The sequence below is a fragment of the Ochotona curzoniae genome, unplaced genomic scaffold (assembly GCF_017591425.1).
Source record: "Ochotona curzoniae isolate NIBS_2020 unplaced genomic scaffold, NIBS_Ocur_1.0 contig_2321, whole genome shotgun sequence".
NCBI classification, from domain to species: Eukaryota; Metazoa; Chordata; class Mammalia; order Lagomorpha; family Ochotonidae; genus Ochotona; species Ochotona curzoniae.
In genome coordinates this window covers 5,726,139-5,743,614 of record NW_024465421.1, presented here as the reverse complement: position 1 = coordinate 5,743,614, position 17,476 = coordinate 5,726,139, and the positions used below count along the sequence as shown (strand labels likewise).

Sequence of the window (17,476 nt, the reverse complement as noted above, 5' to 3'; positions counted from 1 at the left end):
AAAATCCTCAAGAGATGGGGTTCAGAGGCACATCAGGACCAAAGCATACCCAAAGGATTGTTCTAGAAGATTCCAAACTTCACAGCTAGGCTCAGCCACCGCCATCCTGGGGGTGGATTAGGGTTGGGGGATGGAGGGGCAGAAGCCTGCAGGTCCATGTGAACCTGTCGGGGCACTGTGGATAGTGTCACGCGGGGGGGGGGGCAACAGGAAGTGGTGGAAAAGGGACTGGGGAAAGTCCGGAGTGATGGACACAGCCCCCTTGGCTCCAGAGTCTGGGTGAAGGTCCCAGGTCCCAGGGTGAGGGAAACAGCCACTCCCATCCCTTCAGGAAGTCATCTGGCATTCCCAGGAACCCCATGGCTGTGGCGGTGGCCGTCCAGCTGCTGCGTCTGTAGGTGACCCATTCTCCCAGCCCCTCTTCCCGCCAGCAAGACTCGCCTTGGCTCCCTCTTCCTCTGGGACGGCCAACTCACTGAGCAGTCCCCAGGGTCGCTTCTGACCCCACACCACCTGCCTGGCTTGTCCTCAGGGTTAAATCCAGTGATTCCTTAGGGTCCTTGGTCCAAGGTCATCACTGCAGTCAGTGCCCCCACCCTATGCCTTCCTGGGGCAGAGGTTAGGGAGGGGAGCTCCTGCCTGGGTGACCCCAAAGAACTCTCTCTGGAGCCCAGCGGACAGGGCAAGCGCTCCCCTTGTTCTCCTGCCATCCTTCTCCTCCCCCGCCACAGCTCCCCTTCCTTGCTGGGATAGCTCCCCCAACCTTGAACCTCCCCAGATTCTGTCTGGACTCCCCACTCCCTGCCAGGTCCCAGTAACAAATCTCACTCCCTTTCGTTAGGTGCGCATGCCTCTGTTTTCCACTAGGTGGCAGAGTCCCAGTGAGCAAGAAATCACTTTTTTTTTCCCAGCCCATTTCCTCCGCTTCCAGGGCAAATGCTCGAATAAGAGTCAGCCTGAGTGTATTCTATCCATATCCTGACAACAATTTGCCCCCGCGCTGAGCACAAATAGACCTTTTCCCTGCTTGTGCGCATTCCCTTAAACAATAGCTATATAGCAGGTCTTCCCATTAGCATAGATATGATACTACATCAAGAGATGTAAGTATTAGGCAGGTGTCTTGCTATTATTATTTGGGGGGAGGGGGGAGAGGCAGACATGGCCATACAGAGACAGCTTCCACCTGCCGAGTTATTCCCACTTTGCGTGCATGGGTTATGCCAGGCTGAAGCTAGGGGTCTACTGTGGCTCCATCTGGGTCTTCCCCAGGTGCTGTCAAGCACTTGAACCATTGTCGAACCTGAACCTCTCGGGGTGGGCGTTAACATGAAGCCAAGCCAGAGCTGGAACTCAAACCTTAGCCCACACCTGCCCCTGTGCTATTTTTAGTTTTGCAAAAGTTAATCCATCTCAGAAGGCAAATGTTTGGAATCCGTGATCTCCGCTAGATAATTACCAGTGACCTGGAGGTGGGGGGAACCGGAGTGTGATATGTCCCAGGTAGAGGGTTCCTTTTCCAGTGCTGGGAAGTGTGCTGGGATTTGTGGTGATGGACCCCCAACTCTGGGAACATGGAGGATCACTGGAACACGGGGGGGGGGGGAAAGGCTGCATAATTTGCAAATTATATGTCAATTTAAAAAACCAGGCCCTTGTGTACCTGATTCCATCCTCTGACAGTTCTCTCAGCTACAGCTACAGGCGAGGGTGTTGACATTTTCATCACCATCATAAACTTTTATTCCATTTATTTGAAAGAAAGAGACCCTGATAGCCTCTTAAAGGGGTCACCATGGTCTTATATCTCAGAGACCAGGAGAGGATCCCATGGCAAAGCAGGACGAGAGAGGTGTGTGCTCCTGGTTACAGTGAGACCCCCCCGGAGGCCTCCCAAGTGCTCTTCATTGCAGAAGCAATGAACACTTTGTCAGAAAGGACGCCCAGGGCCATGTCCCAACTACCAAGGAGGTCATTGGAGATCTGACTGTCCTTGAATGCCAAGTACTTCAGGTCAGTCATCTCCCATTGGATCTCCCACATGGGACGGAAGCAGCCTGGGAACCTGCACAGGCTCAAGGTCATCCACGGACTTCGGTGACACCTTGTAACAGCATCGAGGAGCCCCGGGTGGTTCTCACAGTGGAAGAGAAAACTGTAATTTTGTCTGGACACTGCCTTCTCTGTCCTAGCTAGCTTGGGCTTCTTCCCTCTCTTAGGGTGACCATCAGGGTCTCTCAGGAGCTCCAAATTAGCTTAGGTGACAGACAGACTAATCTAGAAGCTCAGAAAAGCAGCTTTCCTAGGGAAAAGTTAGCTTGTAACTGTCAGCCTGCATCGCTGACCAGGCTCCTGACAGGGCATGTTTGCCATCGCTCTTCAGTTTGTACTAGACATCACTAGGTAGAACACCCTCACCATTCTGAGGCAGGGTTCATGTCTTCCTCATCTACGAAATTATTGGGGATCTCTCTGTTCATATATTTAAGACTCTTCTGTTCTCCAACTGTCAATGTATGGCTTGTTACAACTACAGGACTAGTTCATTGCCTTTGCCCTAATGTGTGGAGTTTTGTGAATTCTTACTAGAATGCCATAAGCTGCTGGGTTATTGTAATTCACAACTAGTTTAGTCTTTTGCCATCTACGCTATGATCCAGATAAGTCTTGTAATGAAATGTTTTCAGCGTTGTGCTTTATGTTCTAGGCTCAATGTCTTCTGACACTCTTAGGGTTTCCAGCAACTGGTAAAGTACAATTGTTATTTTAAAAATCCACCATTTGTATACAAAGCAACTGTAGTATTTTCAAAAGTCAAGTAAGTTTAAATCTTAATTCAGAATCATCAATGCTAGACGAAATTGTAACTCCATGGAAACTTAATGTTTACATGCCCTATATGGGTTCAAGTCCTAAAGCCACATGTCAACTTTCATTGGTTCTGTGCCTTCTAATGGACCTAGATAGCAATTTCATGTAGCTCAGAAAGTTTCATGTGTTCTATAATGTTCATTGAGTTTAATTGTTTCAAAACTTGAGCTTAAAAAGAATTATTTCAAACTGATAAATCTAGTTCATAGCCTTAAACACTGCTCAAGTCCAATGTTCAACAAAATATTTCTCATATCTAAGTTCTAAAATTCAAGTATTCAAACTGATGTTTCCACCTATCCCATTACATACTAGGTTGGGAGAGATAATAATTGTCTTTGTTTTGTCATCTAGACTTCAACAAGAAAGAACACCCAGAGCCAAAACAACCTGCCAGGCACATCTGATGACTTCTGCCAGGCGTCTCTGACTTCTACATTCCACTGGGGACCCTTAGACCGACCCCCAGAGGAATACCCAACTGCTGCCTTTGAACTACGCCCTCTGTCAGCAGGAAGCAGTTAAGAACGGTCGTCGTCCCAGTCCCTAACAGCAGTTAGGGTTACTTCTTCTGGGGGGCGGAATGAGAGAGGAGTTAGAGTGGGTAGTAGGCAGTTAGGGTATTCTGGGTCCCGGAGTAAAAGAGAATTTCCCCACCATGTCTTGGATTCACCAGAGTAGTCTCTTCCAAGGGACAGGGGTGCTATTAGCATATCAATTCCCCACCTGAAGTATCGGCCATCCCCTCTGGCCATTGTGGGAGGGCCTCAGGCCGATCTCTTTATCATTGAAAGGAGAGCAGGAAGAAGTAATACACATCCGCCTAAGGCCTGGAATGTCCTATGTCTGGTATCTCTGTGACCTTTTGTCCCAAGGCCAGGTACCTTGGAAACCAGGAATTTTCTTTGTTTATGGAGAAATATCTTTGAGGGAAACCTTTAAAAGGTGCATTTCCCACCATTGATACGGGTTTTGCTTCTTGTCCTCCTGCCACTATGGCAGAGGACTAGGGTCTTCTATTTACTCTTCCTCCTGCCACTGTGGCAGGGGGTAAGGGTCCTTTCTATCTCAAAACCCCCTCCCGTCACTAGGACGGGAGTCTTCTCTTCTCAGCTTTTCTAATAAATCTTGCATTAAAACTAAAAAAAAAAAAAAAAGAAAGAAAGAAAGAAAGAAAGAGAGACCTAGGGTGGCAGAGATTTCCGCCATCTGCTCATTAACCTTCCTAAAGTGCTGCAACACCCAGGATTGGATCAAGGCCAAAGCCGGGAGCCTGGAACTCTGTCCAGGTCTCCCACGTGGATGACAGGGACCCAAGCACACAGGCCATCCTCCGCTGCTTGCCCTGGGTTTGGATGAGCATGGAAGCTGAACAGAGTCATGAATGAACTTTGATGCGGAATGCAAGTGCCCCAGGTGGCAGATGCACACCAGACCACCACCCCCAGCTGTCATTTTAAGGAGGAAAAAGGAAAGCTAGCACAGGTGTTGTTTGTGTTAAGGGTAGTTGGCACTGCACACATAAAGGAATGACAGTTGGAGTGCCGGCTGCTCTGCTCCCAAGCCAGCTCCCTACTAAGATGCCTGGGAGGGTAGCAGAAGATGGCCCAAGTACTTAGGCCCCTGCCATCCATGTAGGAGAATGGATGGAGTTCTTGCCTCCTGGCTTTAGCCATCTCTTTTTTTTTTTTTTTTTTTTTAATTTTGGCTTAGGGGAAATGGGTATGGTTTGCAAAAATTCAGTGAATTAGACACCTTCCTAAAGCTATATATTCTTTGTACACATGTGCTAGACTTCACAGGGTTCTTTAAGAAACTGAGTTTAGGGGTTGGCGTTGTGAGATAGTGAGTTAACCTGCCACCTGTAGTGCTAGCCTCTCACATCAACACTGGTTCGAGTTCCTGTTGCTCTACTTCCTATCCAGCTTTATGTGAATGGCCTGGGAAAGCAGCAGAAGATGACCCAAGTGATTGGATCCCTGCACCCACATGGGAGACCTAGAAGAAGCTCCTGGCTGCTGGCTTTGGCTTAACCCAAAATTTGGGGAATGAGCCAGCTTTTGGAAGATTTCTCTCTGTCCCCCTCTGCCTTTCAAGTAACTAAATAACTTTTCAGATTTATTTATTTATTTATTTTTATTTGACAGGCAGATTTACAAAAAAGGAAAGACATAGAGAGATCTTCCATCTGCTGGTTCATTCCCCAAATGGATGTAATGGCTGCAGCTGAGCCAATCCAAAGCCAGAAGCCAGGAGCTCCTTTCGGGTCTGCCATACGGGTACAGGGTCCCAAGACTTTGGGTTATATGCCACTGCTTTCCCAGGCTCATCTGCAGGGAAATAGATTGAAAGTGGAGGAACTAGGACACAAACTAGCACCCTTATTGGATGCTGATGCCACAGGGCAGGAAAGTAACCTGTTAAGCCATAGTGCTAACCCCTAAATATTAAAAACAAACAATAACACATGATCAGGCCACTGCATGCCAAGAAATTCTTTTTTCCTCTTTGACTACTTTATTTGAGAGCTAGAGAGAGCTCCTACCTTCTGGTTCACTCTCCAAATGCCTGCAATGGCTGGGATGGAGCCAGGCCAAAACCAGGAGCCAGGAACTCAAACACATGGGCAGTGGGGACCCAAGCACTACTTGCCAGAGTGTGCATTGGCAGGAAGCATGGGTCAGGAGCCCAATATTGATACCAGGCACTCAGGTATGTGGTGCTAGCATCCTCCTCACTCAGTGCCCAGCTCCAGGACTTGGGGTTCACTCCACTTCCAGCACAGCACACAAAGGTGTCTTCCCAACATCGCTTGTTCAGCCCTGATGCCCTGCACGGTAGCTCAGCTCTGACACCATCTGCCCGGAGTGAGTGCTTGATCCGTATCACAGGTTTATCAGGCCTCAGGTCCCTAGTCACCCCATCTCCAAGGCTGGGTGCAAGGCTCCAATTGTCACATGAACCTCTTGCCCTCCTAGCTGCACCTCAGAGATTCCCACAGCTCTCTCCTTAGGTTTGCTCATTTGCCAGAATGAACTCAAAGAAACACTTGATTGGCATGTAGGTGTCACACAGACACACACACACACCATGAGTTCACCTGGCACCTCACAATGCAGCATTTCCTTGTTATTTGTTTGTTTGTTTTTGCAGATCCAGGGATGGTTGACTGAATCATTGGTCCTGTGGGTGTTGAAGTCCATCACCAGCCCTTGGTCTTTCTAGTTTCCTGTCCCCACCCTGAAACGAATCTAGAAGCTTCCAGCCACCTGTTCTCTCATTTTCTCTAAAGATTTATTTATTTTTTATTGGAAAGGCAGATATGCAAAGAGGAGGAGAGAGAGAGGAAAGATCTTCTGTCCGATGGTTCACTCCCTAAGCGACTGCAACGGCTGGAGCTGAGCCAATCTGAAGCCAGGAGCTTCTTCTGGGTCTCCCATGCGGGTGCAGGGTCCCAAAGCTTTGGGCCGTCCTCAACTGCTTTCCCAGGCCACAGGCAGGGAGCTGGATAGGAAGTGGAACAGCCAGGATTAGAATTGGCGCCCATATGGGATCCTGGCATGTTCAAGGTGAGGACTTTAAGCACTATACTATCACACTGGGCCCCTCTCATTTGTTTTAAAAATTTATCTACTGCCACATCACCCCGAATGTGCCCGATCTTGTTTGTTTTAAATGTTTATTTTACTGGAAAGGCAGATCTACAGAGAGGAGAGACAGAGAAAGATCTTCCATCGGCTGGTTCACTCCCCCAAATGGCTGTAACAGCCAGAACTGAGCCAGGCTGAAGCCAGGAGCCAGGAGCTTCTTCAGGGTTTTTCACATGGGTGCAGGGTCCCAAGGCTTTGGGCCATTCTCTACTTGTTTACTCAGGCAATTGGCAGGGAGCCGGATGGGAAGTGGAATAGCCAGGACACAAACCAGTATTCACATGTGATGCCAGAGCTGCAAGCAGAATCAGCCTACTATGCCGTGGTGCGAGCCCTATCCATTTTTTTTTTTTTTTTTTAAGGCAGAGGGGAAGACAGACACATACAGAGAAACATCTTGTATCCTCTGGCTCCCTCTTCCAGTTGCCTCAGCAGCTGGGGCTGAACCACGCTGAAGCAGTTGAGGACGGCCCAATGCTTTGGGAACCTGCAACCGCGTGGGAGACCCAGAAGAGGCTCCTGGCTTCGGATCGGCATAGTATCGGCCCGTTGCGCTCACTTGGGGAGTGAATCATCGGATGGAAGATCTTCCTCTCTGTCTCTCCTCTCTGTATATCCGCCTTTCCAATGAAAAAATAATAAAAATAAATCTTTAAAAAATAAAAATAAAAATAAAAACAGGAACCCAAGGGGTCTGTGACCCCTGACCCCAGCCCTGGCCTGGGGTCGCTGTGTGGTGTTGGCAGGAAGGGAGGTTTGAGGGGGGACACCGAGGGTTGCCTTCTCACAAGGAAAGTCCTGCTTGTCTGCTGTAGCTCCCCAGTCCTCAGTTGGGGCCTCCCTGCATTTTCCCCAGCTTCCCCTGGCAGGAGGTTGAGAACCTGGACCTCCTTGGGTGGATGTGGGGTTCCCAAACCTCCTACCCACAGCCCTTCCCTGGGTCCATGAACCTGTGTGCCAGAGATGGGGCAAGCCCAGGGTTTGAGGTAAGTGGTCCTTAGCAAGCAAGTTGGAGGCCTGAGGCAGACTCCCCCTACCCTCCTTGGCACTCTGGCTGCACCTGCTCAGCCTGTGCCCCTGGGACATCACCCTCTTGTCAAGGACCAGAGCAGACTGGCGGGGATGGGGGTGACTTGGTCATCATTGGGCTGCCTTATCTTCCAAAGCATCTACTTTCCCATGTCATTCTGTCCTCATTTCCATAGGAGTGTCCAAGGAGCAGTTCTCTCCATGTCACCCACTTCAGAAGAGCCAGGCCCAAAGAAGTGAAGTCAGAAGCCCAGGGTCCCAGAGCTGACAAGGGAAAGAACAGAAAACTCCCAAAGCCCGCCCCTGCCCCCTCCCCAAGGTTTGAACCCAGCCATGTGTGTGCATATGTGTGTGGGGTGTGTGTGTGTGTGTGTGTGTGTGTATTTCGTGGGGCACAATGGGGATGGGAGCAGGAAACAGACCCCTCCCACTCCTGACCACTCCCAAAGCCCCTGGGGGCCATGGAGCTACAGGCCCCACTCTGAAACCTGCCTAGCCAGCGCCCGCTTGGGCTCTTCCTTGGACCCTAGCACCCACGGGGACCTGGCATCTCCATGGGCGCCTACACCTGTCCAGGCTGGAGGACCCTCCAGCTCAAGATTCCAACATCCCCATCCTCAAGGCAGCCCGAGCTGGGTGCATACCACCCTCTCTCAGCCATTTTTGATTGATGCAGGGGGACAGCAGTTGAGCCCCACCCCCACCCCGCCCCACGCCCAGCGTGGATACACAGGAAGGTTTAACCCCGTCCACCCAGCTGCACTTACACATTGCACAGGTGGGGAGACTGAGGCAGGCGCTGCCTCCCAGAGACCTGCACACCCTCACTTACCTGATTTGGAAGGAACTCCCCTGGGTCGTGCGCTTGGTGGCTGGGGCAAGGAGATGCTCTGAACGTCCCAGCCTAGCCGCAGCCGCTCGAGAGAGCCAAGCGGCAAAGGGCTCTGAGCGTTGCACCGCCCCAGGCCCGGGCTTTTAGCCAGGGGTGTGGACTCGGGCAGTGCCCATTCCCGCCCTCCTCACTCCAGGGCGTCCTTTGCCCCTTGATCCGGTGCCTCTTCTCCCTTTAGCACGTGGGCGGCAGCTGCCCCGCCGGCTGCAGGCCCGTGGGGCGGCCCTGGCCTGGACCGTGGGCTCGGGAACCTGCCAATCCTAGCCCGCTGGTGCGGCCTCACCTTTAACCCCCTCCTCTCCATGGGGGATCCTCCCGGGGGGGGGGGGGCCCACTCTGGAGTCGGGGTAGGACAGGTGCAGGGCCTCGGCCCAGTGGGCAGAGGAAGGATCTGGGCTAGCCCCCCATTCCCTCCTTTAGACCTTTCCTGACCCTCCAGGCCCTCTGGCACTCCAAGGGGGGTGGGTATTCCCTGGATCCTGACCCTTGCCCTGCTATGGTTGGGATAGTTGCCCCTTTCATCTCTTCCTTACCCTCAAGTCCACTCTGTAGCAGCCCTGCCTCCTGCACACCCTCCCAAGTCCCATGCTGAACCCCTCCCTTCTGGTCACCTGTTCCACAGCCCCCCACTCCTGTCCCTCCTGGAACCCCTCTCTCTGGGTCTCTTCCCCTTCTTGGGTCCCTGCCTCCTCCCCCAGCTTCTCTCTCCCATCCCCTTTCCTGAATTCCCCTAAACAGCCCCCACCTGGCTCCCCCCTATAGCACCCTACTCTTCTACCTCCCCTGGCCAAGTCCTCCCACACTCTCACATTCCTGGCTTGCGCATCTCAGGATTAACTTCTCCTGCACCAATCTCTGTGGCCAAGGTGAAGTAGGCATCTTTTCAGCTTGTGTCACTTCTGAGTTGTCTCGACATGGTGATGTCTACCGTGTCCATTTTTTCCAAGTTTGTTTCTGGATTTTTCCTGGTCAGTGCAACTCACAAGGGTCTGTATTCAGTCTGGTGAAGCTTTTCCATCTGTTGAAATGAGCATGATCCAACGGTGACCGAGGATCGAAATCTAGCAATGGGGCAGCAGTTAGGTTTATCCTCCACTCCAAGCACCAGCACCCCACATAGATGCAAGTTTGTGTCCTGGCTGCTCCTCTTCCCATCCAGTTCCCTGCTTGTGGCCTGGGAGGATAATCAAGGAGGCCCAGAGCCTTGGGACTCTGCACTCAAGTGGGAGAACCAGGAAAAGCTCCAGGCTTCAGATTGGGTCAGCTCTGGCAGCTGCAGCCATTTGGGGAATGAACCAGCAGATGGAAAAGCTTTCTCTCTGTCTCTCCTTTCTATAAATCTGCCTTTCCAATAAAAATAAATCTTAAAAAAAGATGTCTTGTGGGACGCCTGTATCCCATGTTGGAGTACCTGGTACTCCTCCTTTTCCAATTTCAGATTCTTAATACATACCCTGGGAGGCAGCGAGGATGGCTGAGGAAGTTGGGTCCCGGATGGAGCTCCATGGGAGATTCGGATGGGATTTCGGATGGCTTCTGCTTGACACAGCCCTGCCTGTTGCAGCATTTGGGGAGTGAACCAGTGGATGGAAGAGCTCTCTCAGTGTCTCTCTCTCTCTCTGATTCTAGAATAAATAAATAACCTCTATATTTACAAAAGGGTCCAGCCATGCAGTGTTCAAGTTGTCAGAGTCCTTGCTGAGCTGGCTGCCCCTGGGGTGGAGGAGCCGGGCAACCAGCTCACCTGTAAGCCCCAAGGGGGCGCTGCATGCAGGGTGGAAGAGGCAAGGCCCAGGCCAAGGCTCCAACTGGAGTGGGCAGTCAGGATGAATGTAGCAGGGCTGCCCAACGGTGGCCCAGGTCCCCACTGCTCCCAAGAGCTCCACACTGCTGCTGGGGGCAGGCAGCAGAGGTGGAAGGAGCCCTGCTAAGGAGCACAGCCGAGGCCCCCTGCGATGGCTGTGGGTGGTTGGCACGTGCTGGCAGGGACAGTGTGGCAAGGTTGGGCCCAGGACAGGTCTGGGCCCATCTGAGCTCACGTTGCCCAAGGAGAAAAGCAGTGTTTTGCTGGTAGGCACTCTAGGCCTGGCTAATGCCAAATGTGGGAAAACCTTGGGATTCTGCTCCCACTTGGAAGAAGCTCCTGGCTTTGGATTGGCTCAACTCTGACCGTCTTGGCCACTTGGGGAGTGAAACAGCAGGTGAAAGATCTTACTCTCTGTCTCTCCTTCTCTCTATAAGTATGCTTTTCCAATAAGAATAAATAAATTATTAAAAAGTTATATTTCTTAAAATACTAAAGACAGGGCCCGGCGTGATGACGCAGTGGTTAAGGTCCTCACCTTGAATGCCCGGGATCCCATATGGGCGCCGGTTCTAATCCTGGCGGCCCTGCTTCCCATCCAGCTCCCTGCCTGTGGCCCGGGAAAGCAGCCAAGGACGGCCCAAAGCTTTGGGACCCTGCACCCATGTGGGAGTCCCGGAAGAGGTTCCTGGCTTCGGATTGGCTCAGCTCCAGCAATTGCGGCCACTTGGGGAGTGAATGATCGGACGGAAGATCTTCCTCTCTGTCTCTCCTCCACTGTGTATATCTGAGTTTCCAATAAAATAAATAAATCTTAAAAAAAAAAAAAGCACCCAAGCTGAGAACACTCCAAACATCCACTGACAGGGTGGATAGAAGAGCGGCAGAACCGCACAGCGGAATGCCCTGCAGGGAAATGCAAGGATGGACATTACAGTGGTTCCTGAGCAGGCAGCTGTCCAGGGCATCTTGGGCTTTCCTGCTGCTGCGGCCCCTGGGAGGCAGCAGCTGTGCATGTCCCTGCAACACATGTGGGAGATGTGGATGAAGTTTCAAGCTCCAGGTGGAACCCTGGCCCAGTCTTGCCAGTTGTGGGCATTTAAGGGGTGAACTAACAGACGGAAGATTCTCTCTCTGCTCTTCAAATAAAATAAAAATGGTTGATAATAACAATAATGCTTTAGGCTTTTTTTAAAAAAAAAGATTTCTTTATTTTTATTGGAAAGGCAGACTTACAGAGAGGAGAAACAGAAAGCTTTTCCACCTGATGTTTCACTCCCCAAGTGGCTGCAACTGCTGGAGGTCAGTCAACCCAAAGCCAGGAGCTTCTGCTGGGTCTCCCACGCAGGTGCAGGGTCCCAAGCTTAGGATTGTCCTCTACTGTTTTCCCAGGCCACAAGCAGAGTTGGAACAAAAGTGGAGCAGCTGGGACAGGAACCAGTGCCCATATGGAATCCCAGTGTTTGCAAGGTAAAGATCAGGCAATTGAACCATGGCACTGACTTATGTTGATAATAATTCTTAGTGACAGAAGCCAAATACAACTCAGTCTCCACTGCAGGAATTCATTTCGACACAAGTTCATATGGATCATGCAGACACAAAGTAAATCAAGAATGGAGTTATTTGGGGATGGAGATGAGGGATGTGGGGAAGGATGAGAAAGGAGCAAAGGGACTTTTGAGCGGGGACAGTGGAGAATGTGTTCATCTTTAGAAGATTTATTTAATTAGGGCCCGGCATGATAGCATAATGGTTAAGGTCCTCACCTTGAACGCACCAGGATCCCATATGGGCACCAGTTCTAATCCCGGCGGCTCCACTTCCCATCCAACTCCGTGCTTGTGGCCTGGGAAAGCAGTAAAGGACGGCCCAAAGCCTTGGGACCCTGCACCCATGTGGGAGTCCCGGAAGAGGCTCCTGGCTTCTGGCTCCAGATCGGCATAGTACCAGCTGTTGCGGCCATTTGTAGAGTAAATTATTGGACGGAAGATCTTCCTCTCTGTCTCTCCTCCTCTCTGTACATCTGCCTTTCCAATAAAATAATAAAGAAATCTTTAAAAATTTTATTAAAAAATAAACTTCTACTTTTAAAAAGCTTTATTTAATTTTTATTTATTTATTTATTTATTTATTTATTTTTAAAGATTTATTTTTATTATTTTTCATTGGAAAGGCGGATATACAGAGAGGAGAGACAGAGAGGAAGATCTTCCGTCCGATGATTCACTCCCCAAGTGAGCGCAACGGGCCGATGCTATGCCGATCCGAAGCCAGGAGCCTCTTCCGGGTCTCCCACGCGGGTGCAGGGTCCCAAAGCCTTGGGCCGTCCTCGACTGCCTTCCCGGGCCACAGGCAGGGAGCTGGAAGGGAAGCAGGGCTGCCGGGATTAGAACCGGCGCCCATATGGGATCCCGGGCGTGCAAGGCGAGGACTTAACCACTTGCGCCACCGCGCCGGGCCCTATTTATTATTTTTTAAAGATTTATTTTTGTTGGATAGGCAGATTAATGGAGAGAAGGAGGGACACAAGGAAAGAATCTTTGTCCACTGGGTTATTTCCCAAGTAGCAGCAATGGCTACAGCTGAGCTGATCTGAAGCCAGGAGCCAGGAGCTTCTTTTGGGTCTCCTCCCAAGTCTCTGGGCCATCCTCTGTTGCTTTCCCAGGATACAAGCAGGGAGCTGGATGGGAACTAGAGCAGCCAGATTACGCAAGGTGAGGATTTATGCACTGAGCCATTTGCACCCAGCACTGGGGCGGCCACCTGCTGCCCCCCTGGGGAAGCAGTGCATTAAAGAATAGGAAGACAGAGCTGTGACTGGAAGGTAGTGGTGGGGGCGCTGTGATTCAGGTCTGGGGTGTCCCAAGCCCAACCTCCTGAGACACATCAAGATGGGGAAAATCAAATTTCAAGCCATTTCCAAGACACAGAGGTAGCTTGCTCTGCTCCCACTGGAGACCCTTGTACCCTGCCTATCCAGGATGCTCCATCTGGTGCTCTCCGGAGGAGTCCTCCTTGGGCCTTGCAGCCTTAGCTTAAGGACTTCCCTCTGGTCCCCTCATTTCCAATCCCAACACAACTGTCACCTCTTCAGGGAAGCCCTCTTGACTGTGGCAAAGCGGGACCAAGCCCTCTCACTGCTGCTGGGGTTTCCTGGAGCCTTTCCTGAGATGCGGACTCCTCCCAGCCCTGGTCCAGCCTGGGTTATCAAGACAGACGACAGGTGGAGCATCTGCACGAATACCTGGGTTCCAACAACCCATTCCACAGAAGAGAAGACTGAGACTTGGAGAAGTGAAGGGATTTACCTGAGCTGAAGGCTCTGAAATAGGGTACAGGGCGGGGATGAGAAATAGCTCTAGGTATCTTAAGCATCCCCTCTCCCTCCCCAAGGTGGGAGGGGCGTGCCTGGGTGGGCGTGAGGGAGCGAGCGGGCGGGGCAGTCGTGGTGAATGGGGCGCAGATGTCGGGATGGCACGGAGAAATCGGTTCGTGCTGGATGAAGCCGGGCGCGTCTTCTCCCCGCGCGCCCAGGGGTGCGGTGCCACCCCCTTCCCTGCCCCCGCCAGCCCGGCGGCGCGGTCCCTTTAAGAGCGGGCGGGGCGCCCCCTGGCGGCGGAGCCGCAGCCGGATCCCGGATCCCGGAGCCGGAGCCGGGGCGGAGCGGGCCGAACGGGCCGAGCCAGCAGCCGAGCTGGGGGCGCGGGCGGGCGGCATGTACCGGGCCCGGGCGGCGCGGGCGGGGCCGGAGCCCGGCAGCCCGGGGCGCTTTGGGATCCTCAGCACCGGGCAGCTCCGGGACCTGCTTCAGGATGAACCCAAGCTGGACCGGATCGTGCGGCTTAGCAGGAAGGTAGAGCGCGGCGGGGCTGCGAAGAGGGGGCGCGGGGGGCCGGGCCGCGGCCTGGCCGGGACCTGCCTGCTTGCCTGTCCGCCCCGGGGCGCAGGGCCGCGCGTGCCCGGCGGGGGGCACGGAACGAGTGATGGGGGACCCCTGCGGAGCCGCCCCCCCCGACCCCCGGGGGTGGGGGATGGAAAGGGGGTACCGGGCTCCGGCCTGGGGCGGGTCGGGGAGGTGCCCGTGCCCGCCCCCCCACTCCCAACGCCCGGGCTGGCCGCGAGGCGTGTCCTACGGCGGATGCTCCGGGGAGGTGTGTTCGGGGTGGGGGGCAGCGGTTGGTCGTGGGGTGTGTGGGGAGGGATTGGGGGGAAGGTGGGGGGCTTTGGCTCGCACGCGCAAACCAGTGCCCAGAAAGGGGAGGCGCCTTCCCGAGGGAGGGAGCGCTGGAGCGAGGTTGAGGGGGCTGGCTGGACGCCTGGGGGGACCCCTGCGAGGGGGTTGGGCACGGGGAGGGGGGGCGACAGCGGCGCGCGCACGCAGGGGAGCTGGGTACCCCGCGCTGGGGAGGGGGCCTGAACCAAGCCGAGCTGTGTGTGTGTATTCCTCGGTAGGCCACCATAGGAGAAAGTTGTGTATTTTCCAGAGATAGGCCTGGGCTGCTGGGCTGTTTGGGGAGGCACGGGGGGGGGGGGGGGGGGGGAAGTGTGTGTGTGTGTGTGTGTGTGTGTGTGTGTGTGTGTGAAGGAGGAGCAGGTGTTCCTGCCACCTGCCAGGGGATGGGGTTGGGGGGCGGGAAACGAGGTCTCCACGGCAGGGAGGGGGCCTGGCCCAGGGATGGGGCTCTGCTCTGTGCAGGAAGTGGGAAGCAGGGTGCTGGGGTATCAGAGTGGAGAGGGGTGCGTCTGTGTGTATGTGTGTGTGTGTTCTTGGTAGATATGGATGGGGGGGCCTGGGAGTTCCGCTTTGGAGGAGAGAGAAGGGTGCGCTGTGAGGACAGGGGGTGTGTTCTGGAAAGGGGCAGGGTGCCCACCTCACTGTGGAGAAGGTCGGGGTTGTGGGCAGGGACACCTGAGGAGGAAGCAGACAAAGCCTTGGAATGCCAGGGCAGCTGCCCAGGCATGGAAAATGGGACAGCGGCAGGAGGCGGGCTCCTCCCAGGACCCTGGGCACACAGATTAATTGAAAGATTACAAATTAACTACTGTTTGTAGAGGCCACCACAGGGATGTGTTTCTCTCTCGGGTCTCACAGTTACCCCACATGGTAGGAGCCCAGGGTACAAACCCCCCTCCCTGCCCAGCCCAGCCCCCTCCACCTGTGGGCAGGTGCCTTGGGCTTGGCGCCCTGGGGGGTAAGCTGGGGGTGGACTCCCTGATTATCCCCCTATGTTGGCAGTTCCAGGGCCTGCAGCTGGAGCGTGAAGCTTGCCTGGCCTCCAACTACGCGCTGGCCAAGGAGAACCTGGCCCTACGACCTCGCTTGGAGATGGGCCGGGCTGCCCTGGCCATCAAGTACCAGGAGCTGCGGGAGGTGGCTGAGAACTGCGCCGACAAACTGCAGCGACTAGGTGAGGGAGCTCGGGACGGGTGTGGGGAAGAGGGGAATTGGGAAGAGTTGTTTTGGCTTTGGTGGTGGGTTGTGCTGCCCATGGCCTCCTACAGAATGGAAGTGAGGAGCAGGCAGGGTTGAAAGAGGGAGCTTGTAGTAGGGGCTTCAGCCCTGGGCTGGTATGGGGTGGGGTGGGGTGGAGGTGTGTTGAGCCGTGGCAGCAACAATGTCCAAACCCATCATATGGATACTGCTCAGACAGGGAAACAGCAGGGCCCAGTGTGATGGCTCAGTGGCTGAATTCTCACCCCACAAGTGCTGGCATCCCATAGGGATGCCAGTTTGTGTCCCAGCTGCTCCACTTCCCATCCAACTCCCTGCTTGTGGCCTGGAAAAACAGTAAAGCCTTGGGACCCTGTACCTGCATGGGAGACCCAGAAGAAGCTCCTGGCTTCTGGCTTCGGATCGGCTCAGCTCCAGCCATTGTGGCCATTTGGGAAGTCAATCAGAAAATAGAAGATCTTTCTCTCTGTCTTTCCGTAAATCTGATCTGCTTTTACAATAAAAACAAAAATAAGAAGACAAGCAGCAGGGGGAGGGAGTGGGAGAAGCAAGAGACATAGAAGGCCACACGGAACGACAATGAGTCCGTCCAGGGTGACTAGCTTGCCCTGGAGGGCAGGGGCCGCTGAGGGTCACTCGCCATCCTTATGTCTCCTCAGAGGAGAGCATGCACCGCTGGAGTCCCCACTGCGCCCTGGGCTGGTTGCAGGCCGAACTAGAGGAGGCGGAGCAGGACGCTGAGGTGAGGGGACGGGTGGCCAGGCCAGGGCCTCTTGGGAGGGCCAGGCTGGCGAACCCCACCTGCAGGAAACCCAAGTATGGCTTCTCTGGGCCCCCGTGGAGCCGCTTCCAAGTTGTCCCCCTGCCCGCCCCTGTCCCAGGAGCAGATGGAGCAGCTGCTACTCGGGGAGCAAAGCCTGGAGGCCTTCCTTCCCGCCTTCCAGCGTGGCCGTGCCCTGGCCCACCTGCGTCGGACCCAGGCGGAGAAGCTGCAGGAGCTGCTGCGGCGCAGGGAGCGCTCTGGCGCCGGCCAACCAGCCCCCTCTGCGCCCTCGGAGCCTCCCAAGGCCTTTCCCGCGGCTGCGGCTGTGCTCCCCACAGGGGCCGCCCGGGGACCGCCGCCAGCAGCTGCGGCTGTGCCCCGGAGCCTGCCCCCTTTGGACTCCCGCCCAGTGCCCCCGCTGAAGGCCTCCCCCGGGTGCCCCCTCGGCCCCGCTCCTCTGCTGAGCCCCCGGCCCTCGCAGCCCGAGCCCCCCCACCGGTAGGATTTAGGGTGCGGTCCCCCGGCATGGGACCCAGACAAACTTGATGCAGAGGGGGAAAGGGGGACTCCTCCTCCTCTCCCCCAAAACTGCCTGGGTGGGGGGGAGGGGCAGGCCCCTCCCCCCTGGCTTCAGGCAGGTCCCCCACCCTGGCCCTGGAGGCTGAGCTGGGGAGGACTTGGGTCACCTGGACACAGAGGGTTGGGGGGGTGGGCAGGTGCCAGGGCTTAGGGGGCACTGAGGCACCTCTGCCTTTTTTTTTTTTTTTTCTTTTTTTGGTCTCCCACTTTGGGTCGTCCAGGGTGGTGGGCCAACCTTCAAGAAAGAACTTTCGTCACCTTCTAGGGGAGGCCTGGGGCCCTGCTGCCCCACTCTGGGCTCGTACAATGCCAACGCCAAGGCTAAGCAGGAGTGCTCTCCATCATATCCTCCCCCACACCGTGTGGAGCCTACCTTTGCCTCTTTCCCCCTACCCCCCGAGTTCTGGGGCACACTATCCTGGAGCCAGGTGGG

At 54.5% G+C, this 17,476-nt stretch overlaps 1 protein-coding gene across 2 annotated transcripts; it reads left to right on the top strand.

The window, feature by feature from the left end:
- The first annotated feature begins 13,964 nt into the window (after window positions 1-13,964).
- Window positions 13,965-16,966, top strand: VPS37D (VPS37D subunit of ESCRT-I). 2 transcript variants are annotated; one of them, XM_040973792.1, is made up of 4 exons: window positions 13,965-14,102; window positions 15,486-15,657; window positions 16,361-16,443; window positions 16,583-16,966. In XM_040973792.1, exons 1-4 carry the CDS (start codon window positions 13,965-13,967, stop codon window positions 16,964-16,966), a joined length of 777 nt encoding a protein of 258 aa, XP_040829726.1. The 2 variants fall into 2 exon arrangements, with proteins under 2 accessions (XP_040829726.1, XP_040829727.1); XM_040973793.1 differs by lacking the exons at window positions 15,486-15,657; window positions 16,361-16,443.
- The last annotated feature ends 510 nt before the right edge of the window (window positions 16,967-17,476 follow it).